This window comes from Rhea americana, unplaced genomic scaffold (genome assembly GCF_003343005.1).
Source record: "Rhea americana isolate MKP2758 unplaced genomic scaffold, rheAme1 scaffold_189, whole genome shotgun sequence".
NCBI classification, from domain to species: domain Eukaryota; kingdom Metazoa; phylum Chordata; class Aves; order Rheiformes; family Rheidae; genus Rhea; species Rhea americana.
The window spans coordinates 1081953-1108059 of NW_028186027.1; the positions used below are offsets into that span (position 1 = coordinate 1081953).

Genomic DNA, 26107 nt, shown 5'->3' on the forward strand with positions numbered 1-26107 from the left:
GGCCCCGACGGGTCGGTCGCGGGTGTCCCCGCCGCGCACCGCGGCACCGAGGCGAACGCCGCCGCCCTCCGGGACGGCTCCGCTGCTCCTTACACCGGCCGGAGAACCTGCTCCTCTGCTACCCAGCGGAGGGCATGCACACGCGGGCATCGCCGCACACGGGCCGCCGGCTGGCCGGGACGATCCCAAACTTGCTGATGTTTTCCTCAGTTTTGCAAATAAAGTTTGGCATTGCCGTTTYAGTTGCCAACGCTGCCCGCAGCTGCGATCGCGCTGTACGCGCTGACCGCCCGCCCGGGGGGTCCGCACCGCAGGCCCGACGCGGCCCCGGGCCGGCCCCGGAGCCAGCAGAGGGAGGCACCGACCTGGGGCTGGACAAGGCTGCAGGAGGAACCTGCGTGCTGGTCTTCAGCGCCAGGAGCTGGCGTTTTGAAGTGCGCCCAAGAGCAGTGGCTCTTCGGCATCAGATTATAAATATTTTCATGGAAAGGCAAGTATAGAGTCTCAGATATGCAACCGTGCAGTTTTGGAAGACAGAAAAAGCCTCTTCAGAATTTCTAGTTGTTGCCTTATTAMTCACAACAAGCTCTGGGAATTAAATATTTAGTACATCTGCTTGTTCCCCTCCAAAGAGTTTTAAGAGAGAAACTGTAACACTGGATTTCATGGTATTAGTGCAACACAATGGGAGAGGGGCAGAGGGAGGGGAGGGRAGGGGAGAGGGGTCCRCTCCCAAATGTGGACCTTACTGTGTTCAAACTAAGGTTGAGCTGAAAGGCTTTAGGCATGMTGGAGTCTCTCCTTTGCTAGTACCTACCATATAACAACCCTGTAAGAAAATTCCTACCTCAGAGAAGTCACAATATAAACAGTCCGCAGGGAAAGAAACTATTACAATCTCATTTTACAGGTGGCACGTTCCTGTTCCTTCAGTGGGATCTGTTGTCCCCTATTAGTAACAAATGACTCGCAGAGTTGGCTCTGACAAGGTGTGCTCACACCTACCGTGACTACTGCTCTGKTTCATACTTTCCGTGGCCTAGGCCAGGCTTCAGCAGCCTGTGGTGAGGACATCAAAGGTGGCACTTGGCCAGATCTGGAAAGCAACACAACGAAGCAAGAGCAGAGACRGGTATCACAATCCCTTGGGCACCTGCCTGCACTGTGGTCTGAACGGGGAGCCTTGTGCAGAGGTCTCACACTGAAGCACAGTCTTATTGATCAGCGGTAGGAGCATCTTCACTGCTGCTGAGTTTCTTCCAGGACTCTTCCAATCTGGGATAGAAAAACAGAATTGGAAGCGACGCCCTCAGAGGTTTGCTGACCCCAGGCCAAGACAGCCTTGTCTTTCCACAACAGCCTGGCACTAATTGTTAAAGTAGAATAAATGTCCCCTAACTATGCCCACATATAACCGGTTTATCTCGTCCTTCTTCATAACTCCCTGTTCAGTGTGACACACCACAGTGCATTACACCAAGAACTGCTTCTGCCACTCTGTGCATGACTCCTGAGGTTCCTCTGCTGCTTTATGTTTTTGTAGCCATTATAAGCCCACGTAAAATGTTAATAAAATGACAACTGGGTTTTTTGGGGGGGTGGGTTACATATACTTTGCACTCTGCAAGGGTAATAGGCATGGTGATGTTTCAGGATCTGGATCCTCTGATTCAGTGCTACGGGAGAGCTGCCTGACTTTCTGCAGCATGCGCTGCTACAAAAGCATGGCATCATGTTAGCTGGGAAGGGCATTAAAAGAGCTGTTATGTGCACCAAACAACTGTAGTTGTTGTAACTAGGTCAGGTGAGAACGTCAAGCTGCCTTCAAATACATGATTACAGACAGGCCTTTGAACTCTGACTTCTACTTCTGTGGCTTTTTAGAGGTATAGGTGGAGTCCTTGGCCATAAAGTACGTGCTTTGTCCCTTTACAGCCTGTGTCCAGGGACTTGTGCTTGGCTAAACACAGAAGCCTTGTGTATGTATGCAGGAGCAGAGTTAAGTCACTGCACAGCTACAAGGGAAAAAGATCAGAATTGTCTGGACTTCCTCTCAGCAAGATATTTGTTTTGCAACATGAATACCCATAATTTGAAAGCTAACATACTGACGTCTGAGTTGTCCCCTGGTGCTCAACTGTGCACACTCATCAGGGTGGGAAGGAAAGATTGAGATCTTTGCTGAGCAAGCCAACAACAAAAAAAAATCTCTGAAGTTTGCAATGGAGACTTGCCATGGTGCCAAGAGTTAGGAAAGCCATTTCATCTTAAATCAAGGCTGCCACTGGAGAGCCAACAGAATCTGGAAATAAGGGTTATGCTTTTCATGGTTTTCATATTACTCTGTTTTGAACACAGCTCAGGGGAGCTTGGCTTGAAGCCACTGTCCAAAACAATGTAGGGAAGCATATGTGGTTTGAGAATTACTCAATACTATTTAAGCTTTCAGTTTTTCCTGTCTTTCAATCCAAAAGGTATGAGAGCTCCAGGACTCAGTTTCCTCCACTGTAAGCAACTCTGCTCAGAATGTTCACTAAAATCATTTAGCATTGCAGTTTACACATGCAGTACTATATCCTTCCTCCAGAAACTGCTTGGAAACAGTAAGAACTTRAAGGAAAAAAGAAAAAAAAAKATGAGAAAGACTCACTGGAATACATTACAGATAGTTTAATATTAAAATTCCCATTAGCCATTGTATCACTGCTAAAACTTAGCAGCCAGAAGCAGAAGAATCCAGAGGAGCCACCTAGTTATTCTACATCAAGACGCCACAGAATGCCCAGCAGCAAAAGTTAGAGCTGTTCACAGATTAAGGAATTTAGCCCAGAGCATAAGACCTGCTCATAAAGGATGAATCACTTAAATCTGATCTTTGCCCTAAACTAGAGTCTGAATGGTATGCAGAGACTGTGCTGGCTGCCCATCTAAAACTAGTTTCACCTATAACTCTTTACACTAGCCAGTTTGAGCCATGGGATAATCCTCCTGATGAGGGCATGGTAAAGTCTTGTGAGGTATATTGCTCATTCAGTTAAAAGCTTTCAGTGCAGTCCTAGTACACACATCTAACCAATATTACTGCTTCAAACTCTATGGCTGATCTAAAGAAAAAATAATTAAGAAATTGATTCCCCCCCCCCAAGTGCTAAGTGTATCTTATTCTAATTTTCCTAGCTTTTCAGAATGAAGTGAACGCATTCCTCCATTCTTCACTATTTCAGTAAAGGACTACCAAAACCTGAAACAAAAAATATTGTTTACTAGGATTTAGTTATAGTTGATCAGAGAGGGACCAAGGAAAAAATACCCAGAGGACTGGTATCATGTTACGAYAGTGCAGACAATATCAACTTCAAGGTGTAGAATATTAATAACAAAATGCTTTTCTGTAAAGCTTCACATAATTCTACATAYATCTGAAGATAAAGAAACTGCCTGAATGCAATCTGTTGAAATGTGGTAGATTAGATGTATTTATTAGCAAGCAATAAATATATAAAAAGTGCTAAGTTAGAGCATTTTAACTAAGATCTACCGACTTTTGGAAAACAAGTGCAAGTTRTTTGATAATTCCAAGCTTTATAGCTAGTGCTATCTTGTACATTGACATTTTTCTGCTTTCTCCATTGCTGGGTGGCATATCTATTTGAAAGCACTTCAAAATAATAATATAAATGTTGCTTTTTGTTCAGAACAACAGATTTAATGGAGGCATTAGTCAAGCTGTCTATTTTAAGAACTCTGAAAAAGACAAAATGAAAAAAAARGAGGGGGGAAGGATCAAGTGCTGGTAAGAACCACCTGAACTGTTGTTTAACTGTACCTTTCTCCTCTCTACTGAAATCCCAATTCCTGAACACTTGTAATTCAGGGATTGCTGGTATACTTCCATCTCTCCTCCCAGCCTGTGTGCTGTAAATCCAGTTGAAGGCCTGGAGAATCATAATGCTGGAGAGAACTTGGCTCTACTTCATTTTGAGTTGAGCCTGAGATAACGGATACTGGCTCGTCATGCAGATACTCGTTTTCAGAGCTCTTTGCAGAGGAAAAATCTTTGTTCTTCTCCAAGAACAAACTTCTTTCCTGAAATGTACACAAAGATTACTTTAGGCCAAGGGTGGCCCATCTGTTGAGCCAGTCAAGTGCAGTTTCCATGCCAAGGCAACATCATGTGAGCGGCAGGAGGGCTATGCTGGCATGGGAGCACAGGGTAGTACAAATCCCCAGCTGCTGAGGCAACGAGCTCACAGTGGCTGCTGAAGCTCACATCGCTGAGCTGCTGTGGGTCCCATTTGCACATCCAGCCCAGCCTCATCTCAAAGTGGACTCCTGGGAAACTACTGTCACCTCCTCCCTGGAAACTGCTCCCAACACTCCCCACACCTCCGTTAAAAGGAGACTGGTGAATATATACCATCGCCTTCATCCTTATGAAGATTTTTCTATGGGGGAGGCCATTAGTAAGGTCAATAAGCTTGCTTTAGACCATTCTGTACCAGAGCAAGATAAGAGAGTTAAATAAGCAGTTCCGTGAGCAGCAGAACTCAAGAAGTCCACTCTTCTGTAGCTCTGGATTTTTTTTTTCTTCACTCTCCCCTCCATCAGSTATAGGAGCCCAGCGGGGCTGTTGGGTTCTTTCCCTAGGTTGGGCAATTACTGGAATCTGGTATGCACAAGAAGGGCTTTTCCTGGAACTTGCAACTATCTACCTCTTCAAACTTGGCTGAGAGCGCCAGTGAGCTTAAGAATTATTGCAGAGAATTGACACACAGAAAAAGCATGTGCATAAGCTTCATTTCTTTAGGAAACCTGGCTAACCCTGTCCTTCATTTCTTCCATCAGCCCCAAGAGAGCTGGTGTAGCAACCTCTGGAAATGAAAACTTGGGAGCTTTCACTCTGCCCTGGTACGGTCCTTCCTCTGTCAGAATAATGCAACAAAGTCATCCCCTGCCACAAAACTCAGACTGATCACTCCTCTCCAGCCAGCACACAAAGATGTCTCCCCCAAACATGAGCACAGGACTCAAAAAACCCAAATAGGATTATCTTTTTTTTTAAATCTATTGCAAACAGCCAAGTATGTGTGAAATCAGGAAAATTTAAAAGAGCATCCACTCTGCCCTATCTCCTCTGCCACATCACAAGCTTGTTATAGGATAGCTTAACACCATGGGGCCTTAAATATAAGCTAAAATTCTACCTTCTGCTGCTCAGCAAATGGTTCATCAGCAAACTCTCTCTCAGTAGGTTGACTCGCAAGTTCTAGCACATCTTGCCTTTGATGCTTCTCCAAAGCGGCCAGCACAGCATCGTGTAGAGTTAGAAAGAACCTTTCTTTGGTGATACAGCTGTCAAAGAAATCATTCTTCTCAAAGATTGCTATTACAGAGACTGTAAGAAGAGGGGAAAATAAGCAAATCAATAAGTCACACCAAGCATTATGGCTAAAACATTCCACTGAAGTTTAAAACTTACTCTTGATGGTAAGTCAGGATTAGTAAACAAATACTATACTCACAGTGACAGCTGGCTATCAGGACTGTTATACCAATATTGTGAAACATATAGAAGATCTGTGGAAAGAATTCCATACTGTCATTAGCAACTCTGCTTTATACAGGTGCACTAGACGGTAAGACATAAATAAGGGAAGAAAAATTCCCTTGTAATTTTACATTTTTGGAGAATACCCTTATTCCAGTGTCTCAATTACTGTTTCTAAGTTCAGCATTAAACAGCCAAGGTGTCCAAGATCCTGATGAATGCTAACTCCAAAAACCAGGGCAGGTCACAGCCAGATCCCATTCTGGGCCTCCTACAGTACTCTGTGCAGTACACAGTGTTATTTCTTTGCTTAAACAAGAAGTTCTCATAGGAACAGGCTAATGTGAAACAATTCTACATACATAGATGCCATACCCATGTGTAAACACAGGGTTTGGGAACCTATTATTTTCAAACGTGATCTGTAATTCTGGTTGCCTCAATTTTCATATTCAATATTTTTAGACAAATCATCTTACTGTTAAAGGAATGAGATTTTAGAGTGGATAGATTCTCACTATTTTCTCAATACCCAACTCTTTGTATTTAGAAGATCTCAAGACAGTTACTATTAAAAAAGAGGCAAGGAAAGACTTTATTTGCTATTGAAAGCTTAGCTCAAAATGTAGAGAATCACAGAATTTCAGAGAATGCAGCTAGGATGAGTCTGGAAAGACTTCTGACTTCATCCCCATTTCCTAAGGGGAAAGTTATTCAATGGAGGGCAAGTAAGTTTTCAAGGATTTTAGAGAGATCAGCTCAGTACACAACTACTCCCAAGAAGTGTTAGTCTAACCTGTTATCAAACAGAAACCTTTTAAAGTTGAGCTACAGAGTTTGAGGGAGCTGAGTAAGAATCCATCTGKAACTGCATCTTTCCAAGAAGCACAGCTACATGAAATTTATTTTTGCTAAATATATCTCTCTTGGCTAGGATCCCCACTCGAAGACTAAGAAATCCAAGGCATCCTTCAAAGACAAGGCTAATTAGGCAATCGGCAATAATAACAAAATCACTCTCAAAGTAGACAGCTGGTAGTTTTATATCTGATATTTCTGAAGCAGAGGGATTTTTTAAGTGTCCAGCTAGAAGAAAAAATAAACTACTAAAATGGGAAAAACAAATCAGACATTTGTAAAAATGTGTTTTTAGTTTATATGATTCTAGAACCAATGACAATGGATGACAGGTTTTTTGCATCATCTTTGTATTGACAATGGGGCTTTTGTTTAAAAACAACAAAAAATGTGTTTCTTTGGGAAGATATTAATTTCTGAAATGCAATAGGTAAATCTTGCACCTGTTAAGCCCAACTAGATGTGCAGACTGTTACGTAGCAGGGCATTTTAGATGAACAAGTAACATGACATAGGGTAAACTTCAGGTTTTGCATTTACATGCATTTAGGTTGCTTACCTGTCGCAGTAAATCTGAGGCTTGCAAATCCACAAATTGCACCATACTGAAGTCTAAAATAATGGTGTGAACTGGACACAGCAAACGTGTTTTCYGTTCTCCTTCTTGATGCACCAGAACTGAGGAATTATCTATTGCGGGGGCTGATGAAAGGCAAGCCCCTTTCCCTTCCTCCTGGCTCTTTTCAGTCTCAGGTCCTGTTTTAAGCCCTGGGGATGCAGACTGTACTTGAGCTGCTCCCACCAAGAGTGTCCTAGAACTGGGTCTGTCTCCATACTTTGACCAATGTACCAAATTAACTGAAGATGATGAGGAATCACTGTCCGTGTGATGTCGCTTCACCAGTTTCTCTGTATATGGTATCTAAGATGGAAAATGGAGAGTACACTAGTGGTTGGAAGTACTGAGCCTAGGGGATGGAAATTTTCTTTGCTGCAAATAAGACTGTAAATCATATGATATTTCTTCTCTCATGGTAAAAGCACCTCTGAAATAACACTAAATATAGCACAAGAGTATGCAAAGTAGTAGGTGACTCAGGCAAACCTCAGATGTGGTTAGCAGAGTGCCTTSAGCGCCTACCTCACTCTTCCACACCTTGAAATGGCCTGTGACACTGGAATATTGTTACTTTTAACTTCCATGAYGGAAAAGAGGAAAAAAGAGATTGCCCATGGCTTGACGCAACATCYCTTCCCTCTATAAGAAGACTTCTTATTTTCCTTCTTCAAATTTTGAAGATATGTTGCCTTTCCGAGCAACAGTAAGCTGACTCTTACTGGCTGCRTTCTGCAGACCTTTGTTCAGCTGCTTACTTTCTATGGCAGCTGGTCACAAAGTGGACAAATTTAATTATTTTTTTTTCTTAATATTTCTTTTTTTTTAATTTTTGTGATACAAGAATGGAAAAGTCACTCTCTGCATTTTTCTGCTTTGGAAGATCATCATCATCATCTTAAATCATCACTATTACTTTCAACTCCTAAGCACCTCCGCACTGCATCTTTCCCAAACTACTTTCTTTCAAGTCATTTCTTATACAAGGACTTTTACAAATCATGTGTGACTGTCTGAAAAATAYCTTCTGAGGACAGTCCACTCCTTAAGTTCTTTCCATATATTTGTCTAAGAACTGGAAAATTCAGATAAAGCGGGATATGACTGATTCTCTAGAAGACATACATCAGCCAATTGTAGTAAAGACAYGGGACTGTGATTCTCTGATTGTGATGACTGTAGCTGCCTTTGAAGTACTTAGTACTTGTGCTTGGCAATATTGAGAGCAGAACAAATTCCTCAGATAACCAAGGGAGTGCTCTTGTTTCTATGGGGAAAAAGAAGAAAAYTCCTACTGGAGCACCTGACAAAATTCATTCTTTCAGAAAAGGAGAGGATATGCTGAATATTTCAACTGCTGGTCCATGAACCCAGTAAACTGAGCGTCTATTGTTCCAGCACAGAAAGTGTAAGTGTGAAGAAATACAGTGGTAATATTTGCTTATTTTCAAACATCAAATATATATATATATATATATATATGCTTTATATAATCATTTGCAGCCTTTTACGTTCTGGCAAGTTAAGAATATTGTTCTTAGCAACATAAATCCGGACACCTCAAACAGATAAATTAGATAAATCTTTTTCTAAAGCTGACCCTAGGTGCTGGTTCAGGTGGATCGCAGACACAAGCACATTTAAAATCCTTTCCTCGCACTGTAGTGTCAGACAGACTAACGGAAATTAAAGCTCTCATTTCATTTTCATCAAGAGGCACCGCTTTCATGTCCATCTGAAAAAGAAAAACAGTTTTGTTGGAGAGAGTTTTATCTGCCTAATGCAGGATTTTATAAACATCTGCTGACTGAAAAAGTGGCATTTACCTTGCGTAACAAATAGTTTTTGAAGTGTTTCATATTTGCAAAAGAGATGGAAGAACAGCACTGGAAAATTTTAACACCTTCAATCTCCATTGCCTGTAAAACAAAAGTTGTCTCTGTTAGGGTTATACCTACCATCAGCTATTATCCCCCTTCTGGCTAACACTGCCTAAGCAGAGGACTGCCAGGTCCCACCCTAAGGACAGAATTTGTCCGGTCACACTGAATACTGGTAGTAGTGTTGCTAACACGGACCTAATTAGCATAAACTAATCTGCATCTCTTGCAGTTAAAACCCTATCTCCAGCAGGTTTCCCACCACTGATGGCAGTTGACTACTATAATATAAACCAAGCCAAACTGTTATATCATAAGCTTATATTATTCCACCTTTTCAGCTTCATCAACACAGCATTGGGAATGCACCCCTGTGGCAAAGGCAAAGTCCTTTACTATAGCACTGCTTATCTCCATTTGGTGCAGGTCTTGCCAATGATGTGTTAAAAAGGCCTGTGCCCTACTTATTATCCCATCGCCAGGAGAATCTGTGAGTCAGTCTAGCACATGCACCGTTATTATTGTGAAAACATACGTAGTGTGGACAAACCCAGACCGAGAAAAGCAGGTCAGCAAAAAATTCCAAACAGCTCTGGAAACAACAGCAGTGCAACTTCCACCACGGCAACTGCACACATGGATATCAGGAACTCAACCTGGCCCAAGCAGACTGAGCTAGATATCAGGATTGCTTCTCACTACAGATACTTAAATGTTCTTAGATTTTAAAAGTTTGGATCAAATGAGCTGAGACTAAATGGTCACCCCATGGCATTTAAGGAAAGAAGCTGGATTATAGAGAGTTAGAACATGTATTTTTTTGTTTCCTCTTACAGCTCTGTAGACGGATAAACTTCTATAAATATTCATGTTTGGAATCTGTCCCAGCACCACCATCTTCATCCTGAAACAAGATGTTTATTAGGTTTTCAGAGAGAACAGAGAAAAACCATCTGTTCCTAAAAGCTGATCTTCATTTCTCTCTTCTTCACTGGACACACCAACTGCAACTTCAGGGGGTGTGAATACAGAAAGTTATTCACTCATAATTAGGGTTCTTTCAGTAGGGGAGCAGTACACAAGCACATCCTTCAGGTACACTGGTGCCCTCAAAAATATATAATGTCTCGTTTCTAGCTCTGGAACACTCAGAATATTGTTATTACCCCAGGAAGTGTGTTCCCTCTCTGTCTCCCCACAGCCCTCCTCAAAGATACTTCTACACAGACAGGTGGAGGCAGTTATAACTTGGGCTTAGAGCTGGCTACACACAGGCTAAACCATGTAGCAGGCCAGAGGTCATGTAGCAGTATTAGCACAGCATTTTGCTTCAATTCATATAGTCTAGGGACTATAGCCTCTAGGGAGAATGTCTTACTTTGGAGACTTGCTAATGGTGCTGCTGCACGTTTTTAGGGGCAGATTCTGGTCAGCTCATGGCATGGGTGGAATAAACATGTGACTGGTGGTCCAGTCACTGGAAAATGCAAGTGGCCCTAAGTATGGAAAACATTAAGCTGTCAAAGGCATCTGTTTGCAGGTAACTTTCCATCCCTTTTTGTGTGTTGTCAGCATAAAGCTGTCAACATCTTGGAAATCAATAAACAGTTATATACCCTGCAGGTAATATGATCAATGAAGATGCTTAATTGAACAGTGGCTGCAGAACTGCCCTTTCACAATGCTCATTAAATCCCAAGGCAAGCCCAAGAGGATAACTCTGAGCAGAGGTATGCAGTGAGTTTCAGACACCAGCTGAAATCTTTCCATCGTTCCAGTGTTCTGAAAGTGTTCTTTCACAGCCACTCTAGAACGGTTTTCACAAGCAGTTTGATACCAGCAGCAGCTGAGGCTTTTCCTAACTCTTTGCATGTTATTCTACACACTCAGTCTGCTCAGACAAGCACCTCCCTTTCATGGTATATCTCGTGAGATGTGGCTTGGATTATGAGTGATTCTGCTGGTTGGGTTAGTAGCTAAAAAGCCTACTTGTGTCTGTTTGATGCAATCTCCCTTCCCTATTAGCGMCCGAGTTTAGGAAGAAAATAGAGCAACTTGGTGAAGGTCAATGAAGACTGGGAAACACATTTGAAATAAAGATAAAATATCTCATTTTATCTTTCATGGAAGTGCCATGCCTACACCACAGTGACCAGTCTTCTTCAGTTGCATGGCTCACTTGCAGGGAGGACCAATATAGAGCCCATAAACTTGAACAGAAAGAGATTACTAGTTTATACACTAGGGTGATAGACAGCATTAGGGAAACTCCAGAAGATCTGACTGAAGAGTTTACAGAAGCTGCTTTTCCATTTCCACATGTACAGCTACATGTAAACATTGACTCTAAGAAAAATCAGTATTTTGCTGTAAAATTACAAGTACCTGTGTGATCTAACGGTGATTACAAAGAAGGTAAATCCCATGGAGATTGCTAAACCAATATCAAGACCAAGACAAAGGACTGCTGCAAAAGTTACAAGCCAAATAACCTTTGAACAAGAGATAGAGAGAAAGTTAGTAGTGAAAAGATGTGAATTGACCTCCAAACTCAGTCCTAGTCAACAATCCCAGAGGTATAGATTCASTCAAATCCACTTCATTCTGTATTGAATAGATATGTCTGAGGTGACATTTGTTAAGMAGGGCTACTGTAAGACTCAGAAGGCCTGGCTGACTTCTCAGTTGAGCTATTCTGGGTGGCATTTTCAAAATGCAGCAAAAAAGAGGCTAGAAATGGTAACAGGTGAAAAAAATTTGTTGTCTGGAACAAGGCAATCTTTGAAGCAGTCACAAACCRCGATCACAACAAAAAGGTCTCAAACCACATAACTCAGCTACAGTTATTGATAAGACAGACTCCCCCTTTACTTTGCCCTGCATCTGAGGACATACAGCATGGAGCCAGAGTTGCACTGTTGGCTCTGTARATGCCTCCACAGCACTGGCCTGCCTTGGAAGAACGAGGCAAATAACCAGGTGTGGCTGAAACAAGGTGATGAGAACTTGCCTCCTGGCAAGCACTTTGTTTCTGAGGAAATGAAACTGCATGGAGGGCCCCAGATAAAGACTGTTTTTTACCGAAAGAATTTCTGATACTGAAACCCACAGTACAGATGGAGAAGAGTGATTCCTGCTATGGTCAGCTGTATTAAATCACTATTACGAAATGACAGAAGCAGCCCTGGCAGATTTTTTATCCTTCCTGCCATCAAGTAGAGTATTGGCTAAATCTTCACAATSCTCAGACCCAGGAACTATAAATCTGACACACAGCTCAGAAGTCCAGCCTTTTAAAGAGGGTTTCAATAGTCAGGAGAAAACATATTATATTGGAGRTCTCTCTCTTTATGAGAGAGAAAACCTGTACAAGTGCTCACAAGAGAATGTGACCCCAATTGATAGCTAGACAATTTCCTCCTCAGAGAATCTGGGAACCAGCACCAATGATCAGTTCTGCCTGTACAGAAGAAATTGCAAGTAAGTTTGTAGGGGTTTCAGTACAATTCTTCTGGTGGATATTTCAAATGATCCCATTTCTAAGGGAATGACTACTGTTTGCCTTGTCCTTTCAAAATGTGCATTTCCCCCTTTAAAGTACCTTCCAGTTCCTAGGTGTCTTTTTTTTTGTTTTTTTTTTCCACTTACTAAATGATACTTATCCTGTCTCCAAAGGGTTGGAATGTCCAGAAATTTTTCAAGAAATGGGAGCATGTTAACTACCACAATAGCAGCCAGTACACCCTGTGAAAATCAGAAAAACAGCATCTATTATCAAATTTTTTCTTGCAACTACAAACATGCTAGACAACAGATACCCAAGCAGCAGCTAAAGTGCTCACAATTAAAATTTTATAATAGCTTCAGTYCCATAATTATTGTGGCTGTATATAACAGTTTTTCTCTGCTCTCCAAACCAACATGAAACTAGTGTATAACCTCATTTGATTTCACAATAATTTCTGAAAATACAACTGGACTTCCTCTTGAAATGCTATGTGTAGTTTCCATTACAGCGTTCCTCAGTGAATCCCTATGCCTCCTCCAACACTAGGAGAAAGGCCAACACTATCTACAGAAGTAAGAGTTGCTGTTTCAAAGAATGGTTTCAATTAGCATGGGCAGCTCATAGCCAGATTTAGGAAGCTGCTTGACACCATTTGTTGAAACAGTCCTTCTTGGCAGGGAAAAGCAGGCTGAAGGGAGGTAGGTGGTTACATTCTGTTTTGTCAGCTAGTTTGGGGAAAGGGATTTATTCTCCCATCTTACAAGGGGGCCAGAAAAAATCAGGAAGTAATGCTCTGTGACACTGCAAAAAAACAAAGACATTAAAAAGGAAAGTCCAGATAACATTTTAAGAGATTAATAAAAAACGAGTATTCTGAATAATCTATAAAATGTAGTAACAAAATGTTTGTAGCCACTCATGATTGTATTATACAGGTGGGTAAAAACTTGCCATATGGGAGACCAAAAGTGAATTACAACTTTAAAATTGCAGATCCTGTCAATGACATTTCAATCCTGTTTTAGCCAAGGAATTTTAGCTTGTTCTGGTAAGTCAGAGATGGGACAGAGATGCAGTACTTATTATCTAATGCTGTAGTCTGCTGAAATTTAGGGAAGTTTAAAGCCATTGCATTGGTTTTGTCAATTCCTGAAAACAATCAAGTCTAGAGCAGAATCTGTAACTGTCCCAGAAAATCTTTATATTATGCTTAGAAAATAAGTAGACTTCTACCGTAACTATCTCACATTCACTTACGTTAGGCATAGCCTGGAAGAAGTATCTTAATTTCAGCACAAACACCAGCATTATGGATGCTCCAATCGCTGCTGCTAACTGAACAGAAATACTTCATCAGAGAGGCCTTCCAGAACCATTTTCTCACTTGTTCTCTCTATACAAGTAGATATGGTCTGTGTAACACCACAGACCGAGAAAAATAAGTAGGGGACGTTTGACAAAGGCTGCAGGTGTGCTGCAAAGGATGGTACAAATGCCAGAATACTTCTGACTTATATGATGCAGTGAAGCATGTATGGTCTTTCAGTTAAGAGGCATGATAAAAAAGGTATTGTATTACAGCCTACTYCCCCCTCACCAGGCCCAGTAAAGAAGACAAAAATCACAAAGTTAAGGACTGAAAAGTTAGGAAGAAGTGGTAGAAGTTTGGTGAATAATTTTCATTTGTTTTTTGGGGTATATCCACTAAAAGGGTCTTAAACTGTACAAACATATCCTATTCTCCCCACAGGATCCTAGCTTCATTTATGGCACATGATGTGCTGTAACTATCATGCAATTATACTACATAACATAATGTACAGGAAAAGGGGATCTGAATTAACGCTGCATGGGAATATAACTTTACAGCTCACAAATTGTTTAGATGAAAAGTCAGCCTATACTAAATGTGCAGTGATTTTAGATTAGAGCCTGGAAGCTTGACAAATCCAGCCCAGCTCACCTGTGTTCTTCCACCTGTCTTCTCTTGAATGACAGTTCCAGAAAGAGCACAGCTGACAGCAAAGCTTTTGAAAAATGAACTGGAAATATTGCAAAGCCCCACAGCTATTAGCTCCTGTAAAACAGAAACAGAATGAAGTAGAGAAAACCCTAAATGAATGACTTACCTTAACAGAAATAACTTATAAAGAATCACATTTTTTTTTATGTTCATACTTGCCGGTTATTCATCTGTGTTGCTAAGTTCAGGAGACCTTCTAAAAAGCAAGGTCTGCTATGGTTACATGAGCTACCTTTAAAAGCACAAAGTTTTCACAGCTGAGGCCACAAAAATCAAGTTCCTCTTTCAAAGAAATCTCTTGAGAACTCCGAAGCTATACAGGATTGACTTCCAAGCTGACATGCAGCAAATCTCAGTACACAGCATAGTGCACCTGGACAAACTCTGAGTGGAAAAGACATTTCCTTGATATTTATTCCAAAAGGCTGTAAGAAGTCAGGCTGGCTTCCTTGCTGGCTTAATTCCATCCTACTAAATATTCCAAGTCATCACAACAAGCTAAACAGGGAGTATGGCAAAACAGCTAATGCTTCCTAACTCTAGCACACTGGAAACTAACATCATTTTAGCTTAAAAGTCTCTCAAAGCACTGGGATGGTAGTTAGCCAGATACAGAAAAGAACTACAGCTGTGTAGGCCATTTAGAATTTCAGCTATTAAAGCTGTGTGTTTTTATAGTCCTATGTATTTAAAACACCAGTGGTCCTCAGGGTTYAGCTGCAGTGGTGGGGGTTTCATCCCAATCAGTGGGAATATACACAGGCCTCTTAATCAAAAAAGGACATACCTTGTTTTTCACATTATTGGCTTATAATGTCTATTCTTCCACGCAGTAGGGTATGCAAATTGCTGCAAAACCTATGTTTCTACCACACTCAGGTAGTTAGTAACTTTACTAGAAGAGTTCAGTTTGCTTCTTGGCCTAGGAAGTATGTGCATTTTTGTTCTCACCTGATTGCTGGCAATATTGTAGTTGTGAAGTGAAGCATACTTCTTTCCCACAAAAACAAGAAGGAAGTAGCTTACAATAGCAAGGGAGAAGGCATGGAATACAATCTTATTCAGGTTTGATAAATCTGGTGGTGTAGGAGGCAGAAACCTGCAGGATCAGAGAATATGTAAGTTTAGATTCGCTCTGAATTCTGTGCAAAATAATCCTATACCCCAGACCAATATCAGAGTCATTCTGCACCCACAGGAGATGCTCTAAATCTGTAAGACTGTTTGCCTTCACCTCATACAAAATGCAAATTCCTTTTTCYTTGTGTGCAAACAAAACTTCAATCTAATCAAAACCCTATGGTTTATATTCTGTTAATGTCTGGTCTGAAACGATGATACAATTACATCTCTTGAAGACTTATCCCTAGAACTGGGCTCCCCAGTGCAAAATCAGCCCATGTCACATTTTAATAACAGGCTGAAACATCCATTTTGTACGTCAAAAGCATAACCTCATTAACAATATAAGTAACTAACCTGTGAGGAATCATACTGACTACAACCATACTAGATTCAGCGTGAAGATGAATACGATTAGAAATAATTGTGACTGTGATAATCTGGAAAAAAAAAAAAAAAACAAACAAGAAGCAATACTAGAGGTTATACAGTATTTGCTCCTGAACCGGTATATACAAGCACAGTTAATCTTGTAGGAGTATTTAAATTCATTAACCACAGATGTTTTCAGTGCGTAAATGTAACAGAACCCTGAAATAATAAGTGCAAAGTTTTTGAAATAAAGTATATTATACTAATACCTCCTAACCTTTTGCAAGTGCCTACAATGTGTCTACTACATCTTACCTAAAATACGGACTATTTTTCTTACTCCAAACCACTCTGCTACTTCCATGAAGCTTTCTGAACATTCAAGAACACAATTGTTTGGCTGCTAAACTAATAACACAAAAGAAGGCTTTACTGTCTGTAATGCTGTGCTCTGCCATAGCCACTGTCCCACAGGTCCCTGCTGTGTAAGTGTCAAATTGCTTCAACTCCAACATCAGTAAGGTGGGACTCTTGGTATCTTGTTCCTTAGAAAAATCCTCTATGATCTTTTTGACTCCATGACTGCACSAAAGTCAGAACTGTCATTTCAACAGAAATGATTTTGGTAAGAAATCAATTCATCCATTTTCCAGAAAGAAGGCAAAAAAAAGGAAAAACAGCAACAACAAACAACAAATATAATTGAGGTCACAGCAAGAATTTCTTTTGAAGACAACAAAATTGCATATCTCCTTCCCTCTCCCCCCAAAATATCAAGAACCTGAACCCTCAAGTCCACAGTTCTAGTTTCATTCGTACTAAAGACAAGAAGTTAAAACTAAAATCTGGAGTCTAGAGCTGAGTTTCCAGGGAGAAACTAAGGAAAAACTAAGATAGGAAGCCACTGCTGAAAGCTACTCCGCAGATCAGTGACAAAGCTGTTAATGGGACTCAGACCCTCAGCATCATCTCAGACAGGACATTCTTGAGCTCTGTGTTAGCTCAGCTATCACTATGGAAATATGGAGAACACTTACCAAGAGAAGTTCCATAGGAAATGCAATAGGACTATGCTTGTATGTTATCTTGATATATTTACTGACTCGTAGCATGACCACACAAACCAAAAACAATAATATGCTGGTGGCGTTCGCTTTTGGGAGAACCAGGAAGTAATGAAATAGATTCTGAAAACGAAACATCATAGAGAGGATCAATATCAGATACTATCATTACTTTTACATCCTGGGACATTGACATAAGTTACCCTGACATTCGAACTCATCCCCTCTGCTATAGTGTATTTTCACTGGGAAGAAGAGATGCTAAGAACAAAACAGTATTTAAAAATCCATCTTGTCTATTGGTGCCTGCAGGGAAAACACTGCCACAAATAACTCAGATCTGTCTCTGCACCATCATTCCTCTCTCTTCTACACTACCTTTTCTTTCAAGTTGTCTGATCAATATTATTAAATGAAGAAAAATTGTCTTTAATTTATATTTAGCTTACAGTCTGCTGATTCTTTGTCTTTGGTATATAATAAAGATACTGTGCGCTCAAAAGTTTGCCTGTGAGATCTACTGTAGAAAAATACCTTTTCCTATAGCCTTTCCTCTATAACAATTACAGACATGCTGAAAACTCTAGACTTACATTAGTGGTTAAAAATGTGCACAGAACTTTTGTTTTTYTGCATGTCCCACAAGTTAATAACCTGCATATGCTGTTCAAGACAACAGGAAGGTAAACTAAACCACAGCTGGGAATTGCACAAATGTCCCCTACCAACTGACAAATCAAAAACTGCCTTCAATTTCTGAAGCTGTTCTTTTCTTTCTTGTCCAAAAAACATGCATTTCTTTGACCAWTAATGAATTTACTCACATAGAAAATGTCCAGGGGGCCCTTGTGGAAGTCAATCATGATGCCAAAGATAAAGGTAAACTGCGATACAATGACATGCAATGCTGCTGCAGTGAGGTAAGCATCAATGAGAGTCTTTGGCAAATACGTTGTGACAAACCCCAGACAAAAGCAGCCTAACAGCAACTGTATTGAATAAATGAGAAGCGAGATGTGATATAATTCTCAATGTCTAATGCACCGTTCTTGTTTCCATATTGTAAGAGCGTAACTCTTCATGGCCATACATAATGGACAGTTATTTGGAATATAGTATATTCATTATGCACGCTTAACAGTAAGACACTGTCTCACCAAAATAAGAGCACTTTACATCAAGTGTGTGCAGTTATGCAGGACTACCTAAGGGTCCACATACTGGAGAATGGGCCAAGATAAAAGATAATTATTCCCTTCACACATTTATGTATTAAGCACAGACACACGCCTCGAACATATCAAACATCTTTTTCAGACATCGTGAGAGGAAGAAGCACGTTCTATATTGCACAACATATGTATTCAAATGTGCTGAGCTTAGTATTTGTGGTTAGAATAAGCAAGCAGTTCTAATTCTTTCACTTGTAAAAGAATGCATATAAGGTACGTCCTTAAGGAGCTAAAATAGATTCATCTTCTACCTGAATGATGCCAGTCAAAAATGTTGTTGATGCAGTAAGTGTCAAAGCCTCCATGTAATTTTTCATAAATCTAGGGTCTGAGAAATTGGCTAATGAGCCATTAGAGGACAATATTTGGTTGAAATTAAGAGTCGTCAGAATGTTTGCCACCATTGCATTGAGGATGCTGAATGAGCCTGGAACCAACAGAACAGAGAACAAAAAATGGAACTGCATGAGGTGTTGTAGGAAAGGTCTATCTTAAAATGACACATCCATCTCTTCCTCCCACCATCTCTCTGCAGTACGAGACAGTCTATTTTCACTCATGTATATAATCCATTTTTGTAACTTACTGTTTCTGAACAAACACTTAAAGTTCTAGAAGTCCTGTCTGAAAAGTTCAGACTCTTTCTACAGTTTTACAAGTGAAGTCTCTTAAGTTGGTCAGGTGCCTGACAAAAATATTTTAATATAAAACACAAAAATAGATGCATTGTCACAAGCTGCCAGAAAGTCTGAGAAATAGTTAGTTAAAGACAGAAGTGCCAAGTTACCTAAGAGACCAGGAGCTCCACATATCCCCTTATTTTGATAATGTGAAGGGCCTTCTCAGATGTAAACATCTTTTCAATAATCTGGTTTCTGAATAGATTAAGAATGCAAAACATCAACAGTTCAGTTATAGCAAGAAACTGCATGGCCTCAGGGTAAATGAGGAGTTAAATCATGATTCACAGTCACATCCTTGGGGTAAATGGGAGGCAGCTTGTGCTGTGCCTTTACGTAGAAGACACCTCCATGACATTCTAGCTGTCTCCTTTTGCACTGGTGTCTGTGATACAGCAGCTGTGGTAGCTCTTGTTGTGCAGGCATTTAAAGCACCTTGCAGCTGAGACTTAACGGACTTGCTGAAATTCTCACCATAAATCAGCTGCAGAGGTGGAACAACAATTAATCGAGAATTTGGGGGTCTGGAGTCTCATCTAAATAACACCGGCATATTAGATTAAACAGATGAATAAATTAAGACGTCTCGCTAGCTTTTCAAACAGCATTGCACATAATCTCTAACTCCTGTAGAAACATTCTGCAGTACAAAATAAACCTCACCAATTGAGATATGATGTGAAGTCCCAAATATGACATATGTCATTGAGCAGCAAAATGCAGAATAGAAGCCATTGATAACTGGCAAAGGTAATCTGGTCAGCAAAACTCCTAACAGTCCTGGAAAGCAAAAATCTGTTTCTAAAATCAAGCAAACTGGGAAAACTCTCTATCTTTAGTTAATATTTTGAAGTAATATTTTGCTGATGAAAACCTGACAACYCTAATGAAGATCCCACTGTATTTTTTAAAGAAACCCTCACAACATAGGCAGCATGAGTGCTGGTCTCCTTTATACTATCTCCCACATGCCAGTCTGAGTCTAAATATGCCAACTGGCCAACATGCCACGTGGGCAAGAAGGCCATTCAACTCCCACCACATATTTTTTTAAAGAGTCCAGGACCTGATAAAGCCACCGAGGACAGTTAGTAACAAAAACCAAGAGTTGTTTTATAACACGGGCACTTGGTAACTGGAAACTAGACAATGAACCAAAACAACTCTCCTTTTAGGCCACCTGCTAGTGGGGTGGCTACCCATGTGAGTATCTGATACACTTGATTTTGCAGGGTGGATTTTAAAGAGCATGTTCTTTTGTTCACAATGTAGGAAACTGCTGCCGTTGTCTCTATTTTTGAGTTAGTTTAAGGAAAACTTTGTGTATGAAAAAAAGTAATGTCCTTCTCTTGAAATTACACCATGTACTGTCTGGTGATAGAACAGATTCTTTTTTTTCCTGAGAATATGCAAATAAATTGGTTAATGAATCACGGACCTTGTATGGTTAAAGTTCCCACATAACCTCATCACGTTTAGAAAGAACAGGAAAATATGCAGGAGGTAAAAATTAAAATATGAAAATGATGATATACAAAAGGAAGCAAGAGTATTTTTTTCCTCTCTGCCTACCTTGAGGAATCTGAAACATCCCAACACTTAAGCCTGCGTGTATGTCTCTCAAGAGCCACTCTCTGAACTGATATGAAAAAAGCCAATTCAGGACAGGAAACAGCTTGAGTATGATCTTTCTGCACCTTCCCCACGAGAAGCTGTAAAGAATCAGATAAGCCACATGTAATATCTTTTACTATCTCCACCTCTGTAGCACTTTTGCGTGGCCTCATCCTCTCGCAAGAGCCACGCTGCTATGGCTAGCTCTTTGCAGGCTCCATATACCCACATAGGCACGAGCATTTTGCAGATCCAGCTGGCACATAACATGAATCCTACATAGGCACCCCCATGCCTTTGCATTCCATTCAGATGAATCGCAAATACTCTGTGTGCCTTTCACATGATATCCTCTCAGCTCAAGAGCCCAGAGCTCAAAATGCATCAATTACTTGACCTCATTAACACAGAAGAAAAACAGGAGGTCATGTTTTGATTCCTCCTATTCTGTTCTAGAAGGAAAATATAAAAGCACTACATCCATGGGGGGGGGAAGACGAGCTGCTCCCACCTCTCGAGAAACAGTCGAGTGCTTCCAGTGCTTCCTGTATTACATTATTTAATACAGGGATGCAAGCAAGACCTGACCTACATAAGTTATTCTCCCTATATGTTTTTGAATCAGAATTTCCAGTAGGTAAACTCTGACTAACCCCTCAGCCCTGTGCTCCTTCTTCTCCTTTCTAATTCACTGGCAGTATTGGTGATTTTCCAATTATAAACCAAATACGACTGATGCAGAGCCTGCCTCGGGCTTCCGTCAGCTTTGAACACTGGCTGTGGAGACTAAACTCCAGTAAATGTCACAGAATTGAGTTCCTTTCCATCATTTTATTATCCAAGGTGACAATATACTGGGCTGTCAAGTGGATACAAAATGGAGAACAGAGAAAACATGAGATAGAGAAGTGGGAAATAACAGGGAAAAGAGTATGAGGAAGCAAGATATATATGGGGCTTAAACAAGGAGTTGGGGGAGGAAATAAAGAGATTTTCTTACTAAGCAGTAAATGCAATGATAAAGTTTCAAAATATCAGCTATAACTTAAAACCAAAATTCTCCCTTTGATCTCTGGACAAGATCTATTGTGTTCATCAGGCATTTCAGGGTGGGCAGACTATTAGATGATCACATCATAATTATGCATAATTCAACCCTCTCCATCAAGTAATTTTGCTTCTCTGGCTACAGAAATAYATTCAATCTCCTTYTCTTTTTTTTTAATATATGAAAGGACAGTGCTGAAACAGAAGGCAAGAGTATTTTTTCCTCTCTGCCTACCACAATCTAACAGATCTCATTATTGCAGAGATTAATCTTGATGACAAGTCTTCAAGATGAATGAAAAACTGGAAAACACAGCAGCAACTCAAATTATGATTCCATTTGCCTTCRCTTACCACCAGGAAATTACTTCACAGTAGCGTAAGTAAAACACAATCCACAGCTTTAGGCTGCAGTTCCACACACAGCTGAGCTGATATAAGAGCTAGCTATACACAASGAGGGAGGTCAGACTCCCCGACTCTCCCTGTGTGGTCCTGTCCCTTCTGGCTGCAGCAAGCTGTTCGACTGCAGCAAGCTCACCATATCTTGTGGAAGTTCACCCATGGCTAGTCTTGGGTCTCAAGTCCTGTCACGGACCCAGAATAGCACTAAGTTTCAGTATCCATCTCAGTTCTTGTGAACTGCTGAAACAAAGCTCAGAAAAATGATCGATCAGAGATGCTATATTTGCTTTTTTATGAGGGGACTGTGCAGAGTAGACACYGCCATAACCATTGCCAGTCCACTCAGGATCCAAAGAAAGAAAACTGAGAGTATTCATAATGAAACAAAACTGAAAGGGAAGCTGATGAAAGAGCTTCCTATTTTTGATTATATTTGCCTTGCTGGAAGAACATCAGGAATTCTCATATGCTGCCAAAAGAGACTGCCTTCTGGTGTGCCTGCAGGGCTCCTCTGGAAGAAGAGATGCTTCTTACTCCAGTACAATGCCCAAAAGAAAATCTTGGCAGATAATATCCTAGAACAGGAAAACCAGGCTGCTGGAGCATTAGTGCTATATCAGTACACTTACCTCACCCATTACTTCCAAAGAATATAGCAACATAGCTCCAAAATAAAGAAAAACTACTTCAGKCAATCTCAGTCATACCATTATGCAACTTGCCATGTCCCCAAGTAAGAAGGAACAGAAAACRGGTCTTGAAATTTAAGAAACAAAAGTAGCAAAATCCACAAACCAGAGAAAGCAGATGCAAGCTTGTGTATGCCAACTGGGCTAAGGAAGTACTGGAAGGGACCGAAACTATTGATAGTTTCTCTCTACAGTGCATATATCTCTTATGCTATCATAGTGAACAGAGACTTTTGCAGATTGGAAATGGCAGCTTTCGTAGTGCAGTACTAAGATTATCTCTCATGCTTCTGGTGTGAGTTGCCATAAGTGAGTGTTCTGCCTCAGTTATCAATCAGGGCAGCTTAACATTTTAATCACCAATAGTGGAAAGTTAGCATCTTTTTTTTTTCTTTTTTTTTACATTTGGGCTTGAAGAGTATCCTTACTTTCTTCACATCTGCCAAATTCCTTGCATRTAACTCACCTGCACTGGAGCCGTCGGTGGACCCGAGGGATTTGTATTTCTCCGCATAAGGTAGAGGAGCGGTTTCTTTCAAAGTGTGTCTGGAAGTGCTCCTCAGTTTGTATTTCTCTTTGTGCTGTTGGCTGTCTGTACACCCTAACAATATCATTGTCTAGCTCCATAAAGTCCTTCTGATCATGGACAATCAAACCAGAGGAACAGCAAATGCAGAAGGCCAAAATCAAAGAGCTTGTTCGTGGCAGTAAGGCTGAAGGGAAAACAAAAAAACAAACAAACAAAAAACAAACAAACAAAAAAAAAACAGAGTCATTACTGAAGTCTCTCTTAAAAACAAGCACAAAAAAAAAGTATATGTGATCAGCCCATCTCAGCATAACTCCCATGGAACCAATAGTCACAGCAGGAATAAACATGACTTTGGAGATTGAAATCCATGAAGGACCTGCTGCTCTTATGATCATATAAATCAATTGCCAAATCACTTTCAGGAATACTGGGTCCTTCTGGGACCTGTCTTGTTCCAGTTCTGCGGGAAGGAGCAGCCTGGATCTCCTCCATTTTGTCATCCCCAAACCAGGCCTGTTTAGGAAACTGGATCCAATCCTCCCCCACAACYCTACTGCACCTGGGGAACCAATTCTAAATCTTCTTTTTTTTCCAGCCCTGGAGAAAAAAGGTCTAGATTTCAATCATACAGAGAGCAGTTAGATCTGATGAGTTGCACCATGTAAATGATACAACTTGCTGTGCAAAATCTGTATCTGAAACACTTCAGATTTTATAATTCTCAGAATATCTGACTTGCATCCCATAATATTTTAGTATTCGGAAGGAAATTCGAGTCCAATCACTGTCACTCAGATTAGGTAAGACATGAGAACACYGGGTAAGCAAAGGTCCAATGCAAGACAAGATCTGAGGCACAGGTCTTTATAGACAGCAAAGGAAGAAAAAGATTCAAATCTAGAATTCCTAAGTGAAGGTACAGAGACTGCATATAAAGCAGAGCAATGACATATACTAACATATAGGAAAAGAGGAAATATAAAAAGGCTGTGAGTTAGCAGTAGGAAYCTCTTCAGAATGTAGTCTAAGTGTAGCAGAAATTGCAAAAAAATTCATTGAGATTAAAGTTTCCTCCTCTTATTTCATTTCCTGAACTGCCAGGATCAGCGTACATCTCTAATGTTTTGCATCCCTGAACCATGCTACTTCTGATACAGCAACAGGGACTCTTCACACTGACTTTACTGTCTTGTGAGACACAGCCACAGACATGTACACACAACYCAGTCACTCTAAACCCCAGAAAGGTCTGGTGGTAGGCATCTCAAACACACTCCATCATTAGGCCACAGTTCCTCCTTCTTAGGGAGAAGATAAATCCAGATCTTCCATAGACAGATTTAAGAGCCATTTTTGTTCATTTGATCTTCAGACTCAGTACAAGTTTTTAAAGCCTTACCCATTTGTGACATCTTTGATCACAATCACCTTTTCAAGGTAAAGTAATACAACAAGAAAAACTAACAAGAGGCTAGAGTATGYTGACGAAAGGCATTAAAAAGCCCAGCATGCCACAAAGTACGTTACCTTTCAGACACAAGCAGTGGTAAAGTACTGCTCTTGTTCTTGTGTTATTTGGACTTCAACGATGACTCACAGAGGCAGAGGACAGGGTCCCATTCTGTTAGCCTGTGTAGAGAACAAGAAGGTTTTTGACATCATTTTAAAAGCAAGCCATCATTTTAAAAGCAAGTTTGCGTATTCCATTCAGAACATGTCTGTCTTGCACAGTATTGCTAAMAAAACTCATCCTCCTCAACCTTGAGATCAAACGGCAAATGGCCTTGTACTTAAATCCCTAACACTATTTAGTTGCTATGCAATTCTGCACTTACTACCTGGTGAAAACACTATGGGCTCCTCTACAGAACGTGCTYAGCCTGCAGCACCTAGTGATTTCAGTTAGTCTCAGGCACATACTTGAAYGTAAGCAGGTACAGGTCTTTAATAATGTAAGGCAATACTACAGTACTGAGAAATATTTATTCTCTATACAAATATAGAACTAGGAAACAAACACTGGGAAATCTAGACAGAGTTGGCTTAGTTCTCCCCATTACTGCTGGCGTGAAGCCCCTAAAAGGGGACAAAATGCCCTTAGGAGGATTACAAGAGCAATTAAGACTGGCTTGCAGGACCCCAGAAGCACTAGACCGAGGGGCACCATAGGTCTATGGGTTCCTCACCAGTGACCTAACAGGTTAATTGGGGCCTGCAGAAATGCTGTATTAAGTAAGCTTATTTGTCGGTTTTCCTTTTCAAGTATGCCCTGAAGGCAACTGTGCAGCAAAGAAGTCAGCGGGGTTCATGAAAACATGAAAAAGGGGGAAACACTCGTGGAAATTTAGCTTATTGGTAACGGCGACGGTTTGCCCCAGGCCGTGCGCCCGGCCACCGCTGAGCTGTGGGGTGCGAAGGGATCCTGGAGGGGAGACCCGGGGAGACCCCGCCCCCTGCGACGTCATGGGCGTCCTCCGCCCCGCCCCCAGGCCCCGCCCCCCTCCCGCTCTCGCGAGAGGACCCCCGCACTGGTTCCATATTGGGTCATCTCTGCCCTCGGCGCCCCAGCTCTCGCGAGAGCTGCCGGGCCGAGGGATTGGGCCCCGGCGAGGGAAGGGGACGGGGGGGCGGCGGCGGCAGTTGTCGCCTCAGCGCAGCCGGGGCTGCGGCGCGCGGGGCGGAGCGGGCAGCAGGCAGCGGGYGGGGGCAGTCGCTGTGGTGCCGCCGTCGCCGCCCTACCTGCGACGGGAGTGTGTCCCCCCCGCCACACAAACACCCCTCACCACAGCCCCCCGGTCACGACCCCCGCCGCGCCTCACCTCGCCTCACGGGGCTGTCCCGGCCCTCGCGGTGCGGGGCAGGCGGGCAGCGAGCGGGCGAGAGACAAGGGGGGGGAAGGCGCTGACAGGGCGAGGGC

At 41.4% G+C, this 26107-nt stretch overlaps 1 protein-coding gene across 1 annotated transcript; it reads right to left on the reverse strand.

The window, feature by feature from the left end:
* Positions 1-3794: 3794 nt before the first annotated feature.
* Positions 3795-24833, reverse strand: SLC26A8 (solute carrier family 26 member 8). Its single transcript, XM_085302249.1, has 20 exons — positions 24718-24833; positions 23125-23371; positions 20476-20615; positions 19567-19683; positions 18475-18650; positions 17816-17980; positions 16965-17114; positions 15913-15995; positions 15385-15532; positions 14374-14487; positions 13668-13745; positions 12551-12646; positions 11288-11394; positions 9737-9806; positions 8849-8941; positions 8623-8757; positions 6966-7328; positions 5523-5577; positions 5205-5395; positions 3795-4086 (listed from the first exon to the last, which is right to left on the reverse strand). Exons 2-20 carry the CDS (start codon positions 23283-23285, stop codon positions 3871-3873), a joined length of 2658 nt encoding a protein of 885 aa, XP_085158375.1. The 5' UTR covers positions 23286-23371; positions 24718-24833; the 3' UTR covers positions 3795-3870.
* Positions 24834-26107: the final 1274 nt, after the last annotated feature.